Source organism: Tetrao urogallus (genome assembly GCF_951394365.1).
Source record: "Tetrao urogallus genome assembly, chromosome: 7".
Taxonomy (NCBI): domain Eukaryota; kingdom Metazoa; phylum Chordata; class Aves; order Galliformes; family Phasianidae; genus Tetrao; species Tetrao urogallus.
Window position 1 is genome coordinate 7,984,028 of NC_136820.1, and position 17,103 is coordinate 8,001,130.

The following is a 17,103-nucleotide window of genomic DNA, read 5'->3' on the forward strand; positions in this document are numbered from 1 at the left end:
ACTGGCTGCTTTCACCCCACAGAGGGAAAGCACTCCCCACTCACCATCCCATCCCCGTGGGATGCATAGTTCCTTCCACAAACTCATCCCTTCCCAGCGCCAGCTATGCAGCTGCCCTTCTCCCCTCAGCCAGTGATTTCTCCTGTTCGTTTCTTGCCTCATCCCCCCCTTTCCCTCCCTCCCGGTGTCTGCATTTCTCGCACCGCTCGCTATTTACTGACAGGGCAATGTGACTTTTCGCACCGGCTCTCGCTGCTCGCTGCCCTGCCGATTGGGCTGGGCAAAGCCTCTCCCCAGCCCCAGCTGGCCGGACATCTCCCCCCACCTCCCCTCCCCTTCACACCCGCCAAGCGACAGATTCCACTCTCCCTCCCTCTCCCTTTCTTTTTCCACCCCTCCCGCCTTCAGCACAGACCCAACACTCAGGATCCCGCCGAGAGAAAGCGGCTCCTTGAAACCATCACCGCAGCCCGTGCTGCGAAGGAGGGAGAGGAAAACCTCCGCACCACCTCCTGCATCGGGGGGCTTCGCGGCAGGGCGATGGCTTTGAGCTCCCGGAGATCATCTCTCACCTTTGCCCGGGGTGTGGGACCCGTCTTCTTCATCCTCCAGATCATCTCGGTTCGGGCTGATGGTGAGTCTCCACTCTGTTCGGGCTGGGTTGCTGGGGCTGGAAGAAGAGCTCTGTGTTGAAATGAGTTATTGAAATATACAACAAGAAAAAAAAGAAAAACAAAACCAACCTTTCTTTTTTAATAAGAAACTTAAATACATGCCCCAGTATGGGTTAGGAAACGTGTGATTCAGAGCTTTCTGAGACTTTGCAAATATCCTGGGGTGAAGCAAGGAACGGAAATAAGATCCCAGAAGGCTCAGATTGTTTTATTACAACAGAACAACAGGATAGTGACCTTTTCCAGGGGAAGTAAGGATAACAGAACAAAGCCAGAACACAAATAAGAAGCAGCAGCTCTCTCTCCATTATCATTATTTTTTACATTATTTTATGTATAATTAAAAATACCATTTCTCTGAACGACTTCCACATGTGCCCAGCTCAGATGTCACCGAACATCAGCTTACACGGGCAGGTACTGAGGAAGGGGAGACGAGAAGCTGAAGGCTTCTGCTCACAGCATTTTTGATCCGGTACAGCACGCTCAGGACAGCAGCTGACCCTCCTGCGAGGGCTTCACCTGCTCTGCACCACTGAGGGGTTCGATCGGAGCACAAACTGGGCTGAATCACCACCGGCTGCTTACTCTGCAAGACACTCGCTGACGGTAATCCCGAATGGCAGCATCCTTTGCAAGCAGCCCGTTTCCATTTGAATAATTAAGCCCCCCTGATGATGGCCAACTTGCCTTGGTGATAACATCATTCATTTTTAAAGCGACTATTTCTTTTCCTGGGAGAGCAGTGCTGAATGGACATGGTTTTGTTTTGTTTTGTTTTTTCATTTTGCAGCTGCAATAGATTTATGCCTGATCTCAGGATATATATATTTTGTCAGTACAGTAATCCTTTACCACTGATGTTTGCTGTATTGTGCTGGAGAACAGTTCCTTAACATTATAGGGCAATAAAAACCTCTGCTTGTTCTCGGAGCATTTTTCCACCTCGGCTGAAATTTCTGTCATTTGGTCACAAAATATGGCAAAGGAAAGGGGACAATCCTTCTGCTCACTGCTACCACTTGGTATGCATTTATACACCAGAACCTTGTCTTGTAAATTCAAAGAAAAGGGGAGTAAGAGTAAAGTGAAAGAAATGTATAAGATGACCCCACTGTATTGCAGAAGGAAAACTGCAGTTCTGATTTTAGGAAGTCCTCCTTCCATAGCAAAATCCCTCTCAAATGAGGAAAAAAAGCATCACTATGGATGAAGGCTCTCCACATGACTTGCAAAAGGCATCAGGACGGGAATAATTAATTTGCCTTTGCTAAGAGTGCTTTGTCTGAAAAATTCCCTTTTCAGGAGCACCTCCCAGTTTGTTTGGTTTCTGTAGGATTGAAGACATAGATATCCTCTCAAAGAGAAAGGGGAAAATGCTGGAGACCATTTCGAGGCAAAGTTCATGACAGATTTTAATTGACTTTCAACAGTCTGTCAAATCTGCTTTACATGTGGTAAAGCATTTTAAGAATTAAAGGGCGGGATATGTGAAGTACTTTATAATTGCCAACCGTTATTATAACACCGCTGTTCTGATTTTTATTTAACTTCTAAAAGTTGTTGCTGAAAACGAGTAAGTCCTCTACCAACGTGCTCCTCAGCGTGTTCTCCTGCTATTAGTACTACAGCGAACAATTGTAACACTGTCCTGCAAACCATCTGGCTAAATATGCAGAAGAAAACATTTGATTTGAACTTAAAAATTTACCGCTACACACAAGTTTTCGTATTTAAGAAGATCTGAGAGTAACGAACAGCAGTAATGCTCCCTTACATAGCGCATTTGAGCCCGATCCAACAGGAAACCAGTTTCTCAGTTGTGGAAATTTTAGGTAAAAATACAACTGTGCCATTCTCTGTTATATGCAAATGTCATTTAGTGACGAAGGATGGTTCTGGGTGACGTGTGTATGTATTGGGTACTGAAGGAACTAAATGTTTTGCAGAGTGCTGAAGGGATTTTGACTTCACCTTGTAAAAACCCAATGAAATCCAGACTGGCCTCTGTTACAGGCAACTCCCCAAAACTGCTTGGAATATATTTCCCAAAGGAAGACTTTCACTTTATTATCTCACACACAAATAATGACAAAGAGCAGGCAGTAAAAGTGGAGACCCTTGGGGTCTGGTGAAAGTGTAAAGCCTTGAAGCTTAATTGATCTCTTTTGACTAATATTTACTGCAACATGTATTGCTGTAGAGCGGATAGACTCCAGAAAGACAAAGATAAACACCTAAACAAAAGATAGCTTTGTTTCACTTTGCAATTTGCTTTTTCTACAATGGAAATATGGTTGTTTGTAGCTGTGGAGATCAGGGTCAGGCAGATAAGGGTCTCCTCAGGGCCTGTTTCTGCTCGGACTTACTCTGGTGTAAGTGTGCAGCAGCGTAGCGCTACTACTGCCAGCACAGTTACTGCTGAGTGAGATAGGTTATGGAAAGGAGTCAATAAACACAGCTCAGCCTTCAGGAGTTGCTCAGCCACAGCTAGCCCTGGTAGGTTCCAGGTTTGTGAATGGGAACCACACAGTCAAACAGCACTGCGGTGTAACTTTTTCTCAGTTGGAACCAACTTTAAACTTCACCTTTACGAAGATAAAGGTTTTAATTATGTTCTTGTGATTGTAGCAGTTCTTAAATAACCCACTGCACATGGAAACTTTTTGAAGTATCTTTGTGCCGGGATAGGAGAAAAGAGTCTGGCTTCATGTGTGATGTACAGGAGTCACCTTTGCTTTTCTTGACTCCTCCTTTTGTCACTACTTTTAAAATGTAAATAGGTATGAGCCATGGTTTTCTGCAGATAACTTGCCCTGAGAAAAAGTGTGTGGCAGAGAATTATGGCAGTTAATCTACCTTACTAATACACACCTGATTTGAGAAACGCTCTATTTGTAACACTTGAGAAATTATTTCAAAGCAGTGGTGTTCTGTTGGCTCAGTTTTGGGGTACATACAAAACTAATTGGCCAAGGCAGTCACAGAATCACAGAATCACAGAATCACAGGGGTTGGAAAGGAGCTCCAGAGATCAGCGAGTCATTTGGTAGTGAGCACACACCGTGACTGCAGAGGTTGCAGGTGAAGGACTATGAATCCAGAAGGCTAGGCACAATTAAGTGAGGATCTGACCGTACTGCTGCCCTAGAAGCAGACAAATCTGAAAGTAGAATTTTACTGATACGCTAATATTTCTCGGTGTATTGGAGCAGACTGATATCACTTCGGTGCTCACACAGCTGCCCTTTTGCTACATATGCAGGCTAGATACAGTACTTCAGTCCTATAGGGAAAGAAGTCTTACACTGGAAATAATTAAGATTTTCTTCCCTATAGGATTGCTGTTAAGCAGAAGTCAGTGGGCAGAACTAGGTATCAAGTATGTTTCAGTAAATAAGAAAAAATGAAACAAATTAAGTACCTATTCTGAAAAAAAAAAAAAAAAGAAAAAAACCCCAAACAAAAAAGAATTACGTGGATAGCAGAGATAAGGAGCAGTTTTAGATCTGCAGTAAAACTCCTGGAAAATTTTAAGAGGGAAAAATCCTACTATGGTCTTTCTTGATGAAAAGGCTCTAAAGAAAGCCAAAGGAAAAGAAATTATGCTTCTTCTCTTCTGCTCTACAGCTGTGTTTGAGTAGCAGGTGTGTAAGCAATTCCGGTCCTATTTGCAAACCAGCTAATACGTTTGTATGTTGCAAAAACAAATCCATAAACAATTGCAAATATTTGACCCTAAAGCCTTTACTAACATTAAAATTTAAGTTCAACGTGAGCTAAGCTGAGGAGGAACTCTGAAGTGACCTCCAAATTTTTCTACTTTTCTGATGATGCAATATTTTAAGCAGTTTGAACTAAATAAGACATCATTCATTTTATTCTCTCATAGAAATAAACTCTACATTCATGAACATTCTGGTAATTACCCAGATCTCTCTCTGTAATTGTACAGTTTTACTGAATCTTCCACCCTTGCTATTACAATCAAGGCCATTGTTACACATAGCCATAGAAATGGAAATGAAATTGCTTTTGAAGTACAGAGTTGAACTTCTCTTCCTCCACTCTCCTTTACCTCGATTTGAAGACTTCAGCATTTAAGTAAAAATAAATCAGCGGTGAAATATATACATTTTTTACCACATTTATTTCATTGAAAGTGATGAGGTTCTACCATTTGAGCTAGTAAAACATCATCCTATCAGCACAATAGACATGCCTTTTTAAGTACTTCATTTTATATTATTTGTGAGAGACGCTTCTGTTTTAAAGTATATTTGGTTCCTTCAAGCATGGTGCAAGTCCTGCGGAGGACATGGAAGAATTTGAACTTCAGTAGGCTTTGAACAGTGCCTGTATACCTCAAAAGAACTTCTGTTTGTTAATGTATTAGAATAAATTATACAACTCTGTCTTCTGTTAATTCCACTGGGATTCCTACAAGTAAGAAGGAATGGAGCTGGGAGTCTTCTGAAGTGTCCCTTTCTGTGTTTTTCTGTATCTGATTATAGACAGCTCTTCAGTCTCTAAAGCATAATAAGGTTCAGTTGTTAGAAGCTGAGTTTAGCAAAATTTGAAACTGGAAATAAGGTGGAGTGAGAGTAATGAACTATTGGAACAGTTTACTATAAAGCGTGCTGTAAATTCTCCATTACTTGGAGTCACTGAATCATGACTGGATGCCTTTTGAAAAGACATGCTCCAGTTCAACCATGAATTTTTGGACTCAGTGTTGGAACTACAGGGGGAAATCTACAGTCTAGTTATGCAGAAATTCAAACAAGGTGATAAAAATGAATCCTAGAGGGCTTGAGATCTATGGTTATGTTCTCAATCATACTGTACTGGGGTACTCTTTAATAAAAACTGTCCTCAGCTGTTGCTTGCTGACAAAATTTTAGAGCCAAACAATAAGTAATAAAAAAAAGATTTATCTATTTATCAAAATAGAATTACAGTTCTGTAATAATAGTGAGCAGATGATAGCAGAGGCTATCCATATAATATACTGCAGTTATTAAAGAAATTTCAAGTGTGAATTTTTATCGAGAACTGCAAGTTCAGCTGTTAATTAACTACAGGAAGAATTATGTCTTATCATTTATGTCTTAGCAGTGAAGTTAGAACTTTTTCACTAGTTTCAAAGGGAAACCTGAAAAATCTCTACGATGAAGACATTTTTCAATCTGAAACTGTAAAACTCAAATTATGTATTAAGTATTCTGAGAAAGGCTACTTCCCATGGATTCCTACCTTGAACTTGAAATAGAGACTGGCTTTGTCTGAAATCTTCAGAAAAGTATGTAGAGTTTTGGTAACAGATTTCCATACCACCTGTCTCATCATTACACTATGGGAAGCAGAAATGCTACAGGCAGAAATGAAGGAAGAGCACAGGGAGGGAGCTCAGACGTGCTGGCTGTTGCACAACCAAAGGTATTCATGCAAATATACAAAAAGACATGATCCTTGCGTGCTGTTCATTATGGAAATACAGCAGCCTTGTATTTAAAACAGGGTGATAATGCATCTCTTGAGATTATCTCAGAGAGAAAACTGGTTTCAACTACTCTACGCTGTCATAGTGTGTTGAACAGAGGGGTGATACCATTTCAATATTTCACAACCCATATAGTAAAACTGACTGTGTATCACCAAGTATGTGAGGCAGGGTTTTTTTTCTTCATTTTTCTCTGCAAAAAAGCAACAACAAAAGGTTTACAAATATCTTGCCCTTAGGTGCACAGCTTCAAAATCAGACCACTTGTGTGACTGAAAGTGAAAATAATCAGTACAAGAATGTTTCAAGCCAGTCAGTCACAGCACTGTAAGGTGCACTGCTGCAGTCTTATTTATTTAAGGGATTTTGATGGGCTTTTCCCTGTTGCTGTTCTAATATGTCTCCTACTTATTTTTTTCCCCTCTAAATGCCCCTTTGTAAAGTGACACTTGGCAGAATACTGGGGATCCAAATGTTTCTTTGGTAAGGTGCCAGGTGCAGCTTGCTACTACTTATAAATTAAAAAAAAGACAACAACAAAGCAAAACATAAAGCACATGTTAAAATCTGGTCAGATAGCCATAGAACTTCTGGAGTTCTGGAGAAGATTCACAGGTCATTCTGGTAAGATGGACAGCCATTTTCATCCCCTTCTGGCTGACCAGAATTTCCTATGAAGCAGTTCACTATAATTTTGCTGACCAGTAAGACTTTCCTAGCTTACCCTAAAATCTATTTGCCTACATATTTTGGATATCCCAGAAGTCTAGCACTTTCATACTTTCTAGCAAGAAGTTAATTTACATTAACAACTGTAAAACACCTGGAAAAACATAATGGGCATCTACTGGTACATAGGCGAAATGATGAACTTTATTTCTTCTAATTCTTTTTTCATGGAACTCAGTCCTTAAAGATTTTTCTTTCAAGTTTAGCCTCCTAAATAAAATGCTTTAAAATCTTTATAAATGAAAGATGTTCCACAACTAAGGAATGGCAATTTAAAGTCATTCTGCTTATATTGCTTCTCCCGACTCCATGCATTCTTCACTGTGGCTGTTCATGGCTTTGGAAACAACAAAATTTGGGGCATTGGCAAAGAATCCTGAGGTTTTTGTTCTCAGGAGTGAAGAGGCTTGCTTTTTTCACCGGTCTGTGTGTACTCCCTAATTCTAGTCATAATTCATTATATTGTTTAGTCTAGTGGTTAGGACACTGATCAGTGCTTCTGGGTTGCACTCTATATGGGAACTGCTGAATCATAGCCTGAACCTCTGATTGAAGCGAGCAATGAGTTAGCCCTGGGAGCACAGGTAAAGGCAATTGGGAAAAAATTGGAAGGGGTGGAGCCTGGCTGCACCTCTCCTAGACCCATTTAAGAGCTGACTGCCAGTAGGAAAGGGTCTTTTCTAGAGATTCCTACTCTGGAGTTTTGAAGTGAGCCTAGGATACAGGTAAGCTTTCTGTCTATTTTCTTTTTGTTACTATAATCTGCTTTGTCAAACTCTCTTGTTTATTTCATAATTCTAGCATTGTTATATTCATTAATTATACACACTCCTAGGTCAACTTGCTGCCTGAGAAAATCACTCTGGTTACTGTGGGTTCCCTTTCCTTATCGTTACTGCTTGTCCTGTTTATTTAGTTGCTTTCTGTCTATCATGTCCACTCCTTGCTGTGCATATCCAGAATGACCACCGCAACAGAGCTCTTTATCAGGACCCATCTATGCTTGTTAGTGTAAACACAAATTACATATTTACATGGTAGCGATGTTGTATATTTCAGTGTAACAATTGTTCCTTCATTAGTTTAAACTCTGTACTAGAGAGAACAGAGAGCTGTTGGGGCAGACTTATCCTGTATCAGTGGCTATATGTAGGATTAGATTCAGATTTATTAATTCGTTAAAGTGATACGTGGGTGGAGGTGTCTCTTTGTATACAATCAGCTTAGATCAATCTGAAGGATTACAGACACTGGTCAGTATACTGTGTGAGTGTGAAGCTAGCTACCTAATGAACTGTTAGTATGTGCTGGAAGTTACGCTTTCTTGTAACCACTGCCACTAATCTAATTTTTAAATAAGCCATAAATGTTTATAGACATTCAAAAGATGTCTTCCTGTGCCTGCAAGCAATCTAAATTTATACTTGAAAATTTAGAAGATATTCTGAGGGATTTTACCTTCAGAAAGAAGACACGGCAATTCAAATGCCAGCACTGTGAACGGTCTCGTTGTGTATTTCTTTTTCTGGTGACATCTGGTGAATGTGTTTATTCCACAACCCAATAACGTCACAAGCTTTATTGCCAAAACCCCAACTGCCCTTTGCCCAGTTGCAGGAATCTCTAATGTTCACCCTTAACATCTTTCACAGTGTTAAATAAATTAAAATAAACTGAACTGAAAATAAAAATAATTCCAGCAGTTGTTATGCTGAATCTGTCCTCATGCTCATTCGAAAAGTCTTCTATTAAGAAAGAAATCCTATGTCTTTCCAGAAAGATACGAAAACGAAGTGGCTTTGCAGCAGCATTTAGGAGCAGATTTCCACAGAATTTTTATTCTAGAGACTGAGTATAAATCTCTGATGTGGAAGAGTGAGTTACAGTACTGGGATGTAGATGTGTTCTTGCTGTATACAGGTGGTTTTATAACTGTAGTTACAATATGCTTGGTAATGAATTCCAGCGTTATATCTAACAGCAGGCGTTCTGACTTTGACTACTTAAGTGCATGTAAGAGAGTGTCAGTGCTTTCTCTTTCCACATCCTAAGCAGAGACCTGTAGAAGGATGGCAAGCTTTTTGTGTAGACTAGGAATGAACAGGTACTCAGCTATGTTTGCATTTGTCTTGATTAACATAAGTAAAAGAAAAACTGCAGTGAAAGTCTTTACAGTGTTGCTAGCTAATTAATTCTAAGAAATAGGTTGCTCACTGGTTTGAACTTAGTGAGAGCAAGAAGACTTTATTTGGTAATAATCTGCAATATTTTTATGGAACATATATTGAGTACCATGCCACGATGAGTGACCTGATCTTTCTTGGTGCTGCAGGGAAAGTGTTTGCACTTGAGTCCAAGAACAACTCTCAGGGTCTGGATCTAGCTGAAGCTGAGAAAGCTTGTGTTGACCTGAGTGCTCGCTTAGCAACCGCAGAAGAGCTGAAAAGGGCTGTCCTGGACTGTTCCTTCATTGGCTGCACCACGGGATGGCTGGCTGATGGCACCGCTGGGTAAGAACAACAGTGTAAACCTTCCTGAGAAATATAAATGACTGCTGTAAAGACATTTTTCCTCTTAGACTAAGTTTACTACTGAAAAACACTGGCCACAGTTTAAGCACTGTGGTATACATGTCATCCTGTCCAGAGTTTCCTCTTCCTTTTTCTTACTGAGCTGTCACAGTTCTGCCCCACAGTGCGGCAATGAGCCCTAAAGGAGCTTGCAGCCTATGGACATAATACTGAGTTATCAGCATCAGTGCTCCCACTGACTGTAGGTACATGCTCAGTTTGCTGAAATTCTCATAGAAATTGAGTCTCTGTCTCAGTTATTTATTGCTGTCTAAGTATATGATAGGCATGTTCAAGCAGGTGTACCTAGATATGATAAGGAAAACCTGTTCGGGAGTTGGGTGAGAAAGCTCACCAGAGGGCTGATGTTGTTACTGGACATACTGAACTATATTAATGGAGGTAACACAGGTGACTCCAAATGGCAGTAGGCTGAGATTTGTAATGCCGTTTATTTGAGAGACAAGAAGTAAGGAGGAAAAGAAGCAGGGTGAATTCAGCACAGTGATGTTTCTCTTCTGCTATGAATACTGAAGAATTCCAAATGACTTTCAGTGAAGTTATGATTTTGAGGATGTGTCCTCAGTTGTGCTAGCTGTGTACCAGCAGCAGCACAGCTGTACCACCATGGTGCTCCATCTTGGCTGATGCATGCTCCTTCTGCATGGTGTTAAGGGCTTCCAGAACCCAAGCTGACTCATTCCTGTTACTCTACAGTGCTGAGCTGTGCTGAGAACATACAACTCAACTTCCCCATCTCTTCCAAAATGAAAGCCTTTACAGCATGCCACAGGTGAAGAGACTTTATATTTGATAGACAAAGAGACCAAATCACAGAGAATTCAGTATAATATGTATATATATATATCAAGACACTATTTCCAATTTCCCAAACTTTAGCATACTATTGGATTTTGTGAGAGTTACCAGTTACCCTGTAAGCACACATTGGTGTTCATGTATTTTCAGTAGTAAAATGGAACTTCAAAAGGACAGAAATAGCAACAATTGAAAATGATATTTAAACAATTTCAAGCAAAAGAAACTTGTTCAGGTGATCCTTTATTTTCCAGGTGGAAAAGATTTATTTTTTTTTTTCTGGAAGATTTATTTTTATGTACCTTTAGACATTTAAAAAGATCAAGAAATATCTCAATATAAAAGATAGTGATCTAAACACTAAAAATTTTTCTTCCTGCCTCAGTTGCTGATATGTCATGTAGGCTGAAGAGCCAGAAAAACTGTGTCTAAGAAATGCAAGGAAAAGTTGTCGTACAAGTCCTTTCATATCACCTCTCTATTATGGAAGCAAAGAGTGCTGAAGGGTGGGAGAAGGAAGCACACTTTTTTTATCTGGGTAGTACCACTGATTTGTCTGAGAGTTCCTCAGTTCTTTAATATAAGCTCTGGAGCTATGACTGAGTAGACCAGTTGTGGACCTATCCCTCAATATCTTCAAAATGAAAATTGGATACAGTGATGGCATTGGATACAGTGATGGTATTGTTGTGTGCATCACATCATGGTGATGTGGGAATGCACACAAACTCAGAATCATTAAGGTTGGAAAAGACCATGAAGATCATCTTGTCCAACCATCAGCCCGTCATCACAGTGATCGCTAACCATGTCTCTCAATGCCACATCCACACAGTTCTTGAAATGGTGACTCCACCACCTCCCTGAGCAGCCTGTTAATTCATCAAGCATCAGCTGGGCTGTTTTCTACTGTGCCTTTCTTGTTAGAATGAGCTTGCTCTACATCTCCCTACTTCTTTGTCCTCTTCCAAATCCTTCAAAGTCATGTTTACAAAAGAACTTGGCAGTACTAATGGGTTTGTACTACCTAGTGTACTTAATAAATCCTTGATATTTTCTTCCTATATTTCAGTCCATCTTCTTGTTTCTTTCTTTTCTTTGGAAAAGATGGAAAGTCACATTCAAGGATTACACTAGCTATGTTCTGATGGTGAGTGGTTACTTAGGTATCATACTAATGGAGAGGAAGGAGGCTTTTTATCTCTTCCATCTTCCCGTACTCCATTCATCTGGTAAATTCTGTAAACTATTCATCAGAAAGGACATTACGGGGCACATGCACAAACTGTTGCTGTGCACACGCCATGTATGGAGATTTCTGTAGGTACTCGCCAGAGAGTAGTTCTTTGGAGCTCCTGTAAGATGAACTTCTTCATTTTCTTCCCTGGGACTCTCTTACTTATGGCTGGGCAAGCTCCAGAACCTGCATTGCTTGCTTCATTGAAGTGAGTTCTTAATACACTCAAGGAAAGTGCAATGTCTGAGAAGACTATACTGGTTTCATTGTTAGTTAAGGCAGCTCTGGCAGAAGAAATGGGCAGCCAAGTGCAAAGTATGTAAATGGGACAAAGCTATTCAAATTGAAGAAGCCTGTGCATAACATGAAGATTTTTTTTTCAGAGGGATTTACATTAATGAATAAAATTATGACAAATGAAGTTCAATAACAATATACTTGGGAATGAGTATGCAGTCTACTTGAAAATATTTCACACACCAATAGTGTGTGGTCTGTCAGTCCAGGAAAGATATGAGGAAATCACTGTGGAGGGAACAAAGAAAACCACTGTTGAAAAAGACAGAACTAAGTTTTTAGAGTGTTTGTGGGGTGGGCTGGATGTAATGAAAAATGCATACACGTGTATATATTTATACACTCATATATAGGTCAGTGTAACAGTAGGCTTTGGAGTAACTCCTTTAGAGTTCCTGTTACTCCATCTTAAAAAAAAAAATAAAAAAAAAAAAAAAGCTTAAGAATGATTAAAGGCATGGCAAAGCTATTGAGAGGGGGCTCAACACATTTGTACTTGTCAGTTATTTGCTTTAAAAAATATTTCTAGAGGAACCTATTCAGTATTTTGGGCATTTCTTTAATAAATGAAAAGTACCAGCAAGGATCAAGGATAAACTGTGAATATGAACACTTCAGTCCACGCTCTCCTCAAATGATTTAATGAGGAGGGGGCAAAATGGGCTTCCCTGCAGATCCAGATGATCACAGAAGTAGACAAAATTATTTCCAAAACATAGGATTCCTCACTGGGTGGTACTTGTGTTATTTATCTTGATGGAGCTTCGCATCTTCAAATGTGATGGCATGGCCCAGAGGAGGAAGTCGCCACCCACGTTTACTAGTCCAAAACTATTTAGGTCTTTAGAAATTAGAACTAATACCTTGGATCCCACCCAGAAACTGACTGGAATCCATGGAAGATCCCAGAGCTTTGGTCCTGTATTCTCCCTTATCCTCTTGGATCGTGTGCATCAGAAAGGAGATGAATAAGGGGGAACATGGGAACATGATAAAAGTAGTTCCTAATTTCAGGAAGAATGCATTTTATTATTATTATTATGCTTTTTTTTTTTATGCTTGAAAAATATCTTAATCCTTCCTCTGAGGAAAAATGGATTAAATGCTGGCAACAGAAGCAAGCACAGACAAGTAATATGGGTGAAGGCATGGTGGAGCTGCAGATTTTATGATGTGCTTCAGTCCATCTTCCACAACATAGACTTAAAACTGCATATAAGCATGTAAGGACATTTTCACCTCTTGGTGAGTTTTCTGGGTCTTACATAAGCTGGTGACAGCCAGTTCATACCTGGTGGCTGTTCTTTGATCTTTTTGAATTATACTCATCGCTCTTTGCCGTTGTGTCCTTATTATCATTTTTATGTCCAAATGAGGGCCTGTAAGCCTGTGGAAGTTCCTCCTTTAATGTCTGAGGTGCGTTTCTGAATCAGTCAGTGTGTTTATGCTACTTGCTCTCAGGGTGTTAGGTGTTAAAAGACATCATTTTGTAAAGAGTGATGCCAGGGGAAATAGATATCATTCTGCTAATGGAGCTGCTCATTGGAGTTCTCTAACCCATTTTCTGCTCTGTAGTCTGAGTTAGCCTAAGCAGCAGGTTTTGACAAATACAAATTGCCTTAACTGACTTGTGATGGAAATTGCTTAAACAAACTGTTCTCTGCCAGTAAATCCAAAGACACAATAAACTCATTGGCATTGTGGTTTGAGCAGCCTGGGACAGAACGTCTTCCACAGGCATAAGGTTATGATTTGTCTTCCACTTTCAATTGTTCAGAACAACCCAATTCAGAGCTTGGGGCTGTTCACACAGGCAAGTTGCTGGCAGGTCCAGGGACATGAAAACTTTTAGATAAGATCCACTGATGAATAGGTAGGGTCCAGAGGACAAGTGGTACGTTCTTCCAGCAGCCCAGAAGTAAGTCATTTAGAAGTCAGCCTTGAAATGTGTAACTTGTGAAGTATTACACATTGTTAGAGTGCAGAAAATGAAATGCTGTTTAGGCAGGTTTCATTTGTCAGATTAGAATGAGCCCTAATGGCTATTTATACTAAAATGACACTCTTATGACTTATTTGCATGTCAGACGAGTGAGTCAGTAAAACCAGAAAGTGATCTGCCAGAATGTAAACGACAACAAAAAAAGGTTGTAGAGTTCTTTGAAAAGCTTCTACTGCTATTGTATGGGAACTGCTGAATCACGGCCTGAGCCTCTGATTGAGCACCTGAGGCGAGCACTGAGTCAGCCATGGAGCACAGGCGAAGGCAATTCAGCTGTGTGATGGAAGGAGTGGAGCCTGGCTGCACCTCTCCTAGACCCATTTAAGAGCTGACTGCCAGTGAGGAAGGATCTCTTCTGGAGATCTGTCCTCTGGAGTTTTGCAGTGAGCTCAGGACAAGGGTAAGCACTCTTATCTATTCTTTTTTTGTTATTATAATCTGCTTTGCCAAACTCTCTTGGTTTATTTCTTTTTTTCATAATTATAACATCTTTATATTCATTGATTATACAGCTGTCTTCTGAAAACTCTGTGCCTAGTCCTGCAGCACTGGGCAGTGCAGTGTGTTCTCTCAAATGTTCATTTCCGTTTTGTTTTTTAATTTGGAAAGTAGGCATGATAGTTTTTATGATCAGCCCTACTAATTGTGCACAGAATATTAGAAAGCAGCTATTGATTTTTTTTGCTGTAAGTAAAAGTGTCAGCAACTTGTATTAAGATATTCATAGCACATTCACTCGTTTCCAGCACTTTTGCAGGCCTGAGAAGATGAAGCTGTCCTATTCCCTCTGTTGCTCCTTGTTTTTCTATGAAAGAATGAATGCATGTAGTCCAACTATAACCTATTACCTGAAAGCTCTGCATAGACTCTCTGTTCTATAATAGCTGTCCTGCAGGACACTCAACGTGTTTCTTTGAATGAACTTGCCCTAGGCTGGTTCCTACCCAGTCCCTGGAGGATTTGTCTCAGAGGGGATGGATAACTCTGGAGTGAGCAAACACCGCCAGCTAGAATAAGCCTTGCAGTGGGAGTCAGAAGACTGAGGTTCTTTTCTTGGCTGACCACAGACCAGATGTTTACTGCTAGGAAAATTACTTCATCTCTGTTTTTCCTTCCTTTGTTAGCTCTTCTGGTTTTGCATTGACTCCTCTTGAATGCTTCTACAGTGTCTAACACAACGGAGTCCTTGGTGCAGATAACACCAGTGGGAACTATAATAACAAGATGCAAAATTAGCATTTCACAGGGCAATCTTCTCCCGTTTCTGCCTACAATGTGAAACTTGCCCAGCACCTGGCAGTAGGGTAATAACAGCTTGTTTCCTTGGAAATTGAAAAGCAATATCCAAGGAATGAAGTAGGAATAAATCTCTAGCTCTAGCCAGTCTTCTTATCCATGTATGGAGACCCTTGGATTTGTTGGCCCTATGAAATCTGTCCAGGTGTGTATAATGTAACAGATCTGCTTACTTATCTGCAGAGGAGCAGTCCTAATAATATGTCAGTTTGCCAAGCTCCCTGTTTTATTTTAAGGCTGTGCTCTACTGCCTGATGAGAGAATGCATATGAATTTTCTCCTGCATGCCTGTATGACATGGGCCAATTAACTCCCTTCAAGAGATAATCCAGACATAAGTGACAGCATATGGTCCAATTAAAAATGCAAAATCTGGTTCTGAGACTAAGGGGACTTAGAAATGCACTCCTGAAAGACGTTCAGCACCTCTTCCAGGAGATGCAGGGCAGTGCTGAAAGACTTGAACGAGGCATGAGTGAGACAGCACCTGCAATACTGCAATGTGATTCTTGACATCCAAGCTCAGAAGAGATGAGTTCAGATTTGGAGATGAATTTAATCTTAGCAAATCTACAACAGTGACTAATACCAAGATTTTAACTTGCCGGCTAGGTCTAATGGGATTGATATTCAATTTTTCAGAAGAACTTCACCTTCACATATTGTTTTTTTCCCCACAATCTCTCTATTATCCAATCCCATCTGAAAGCTTCTGGTCTGAGCATCGAGTTTCTTTGTAAATTAACAGCATTTAATAAACATTTTAAAACCTTTTGGTAACTAATTAGTATTGTTTGTTACAAACACTGTGGAGTGGTTCATTCATGGAGCACATACAGCTGAACTGGGTAAAACCAACTGCCTAGTGACACTTGCTATGTCTGTGAGCACCCAACTAACTAGTCAAGGACAGGAAGCAATCCAGATCTCCTCTATGTACACTGAAAATGCTCAAATTATATGTACATAGTGATATTATAGTAAAATGGCTATATAAAATCTTTCATACTAGGCTACAGTATGAAAACTCTGCATGAATGGGCCATATTTATTTAATGAACAGAGGCCTTACTATTTCAGTAGTCATACATACAATTTTAAGCACAAAAGAGTGCATTTTGGGATATATTTTTAAGAATTTAAAGGATATTGGTTCTGCCTCGGTAAGACCTCCTTTTGACATTTCCAGTGGCAGTATTGCTGTTGGAATGTCTTCATGTCACACTTAGCAGCTGCTTTCTTTGGGTCACATCCAGCCAAAATTAGCCTCTATAGTTCCCAGTCAATGGACTTTCCAAAGCCCACCTGTGCTCCCCTTCATGACTTTTCATGGAAATTTTCTTCCCTTCAGTAATCATGAACATGTCATTTGTATTTTATTCCTCATCAGAGCCAGCTTTATAATTTGCAGTTTCCCAAACTACAGAAGGGAAAGACTAAGAATAAAAATCCTCCAGTTTGGCTTCCAGACTACTGATTTTTTTTTTTTCTCTCACCTAGTTAATGAAACACAAGTGGTAAAACTGATCCATGAAAAAAATTAGCACAGGATGTTAACGATTTATCTTGACTAAGGATAGCGATGAAGTTTTAAACTTAGTAATTAGAGAAAGTCTTGTTACAGTTAATTATGTTATGAACTTTCACAGTGCCTCTACTTCCACATCACTGATGATGGCTACTGAGTAGAATATACTCATGTTCAAGCTTGCATTTCCATGAAGAAATGCCTTAAGATCCTCCTAACTCAATCCAGCTAATTTACTGACAAGATAACTTGCAATCAGTTGGCAGACAGCATTGTGACTATAAAGCACCCTGGTTCCACCTACTGTTTTTTTGCATTGATGCTGGAATTGATCAAGCTGTGTTGTATAATCTCAGCCATTAACTCCATCTATATGAACTTAGGTTTACTGAAAATTTTTCAAGTATTACAAAATTGCTATGCAATAATATCAGAAAGCAGAAGTACC

The 17,103-nt window shown here is 40.0% G+C and overlaps 1 protein-coding gene across 1 annotated transcript in view; it reads left to right on the plus strand.

Annotated features, from left to right (window-relative positions):
* Positions 1-540: 540 nt before the first annotated feature.
* SUSD5 (sushi domain containing 5) overlaps positions 541-17,103 on the plus strand; it is a gene marked incomplete at both ends in the record, with an annotated part of 42,357 nt that continues 25,794 nt past the window's right edge. Inside the window, 2 exons of the mRNA XM_079538438.1 lie at positions 541-634; positions 9,239-9,416. Of these exons, the coding sequence (XP_079394564.1) occupies positions 541-634; positions 9,239-9,416 (272 nt within the window). The remainder of the gene's footprint in view (positions 635-9,238; positions 9,417-17,103) is intronic.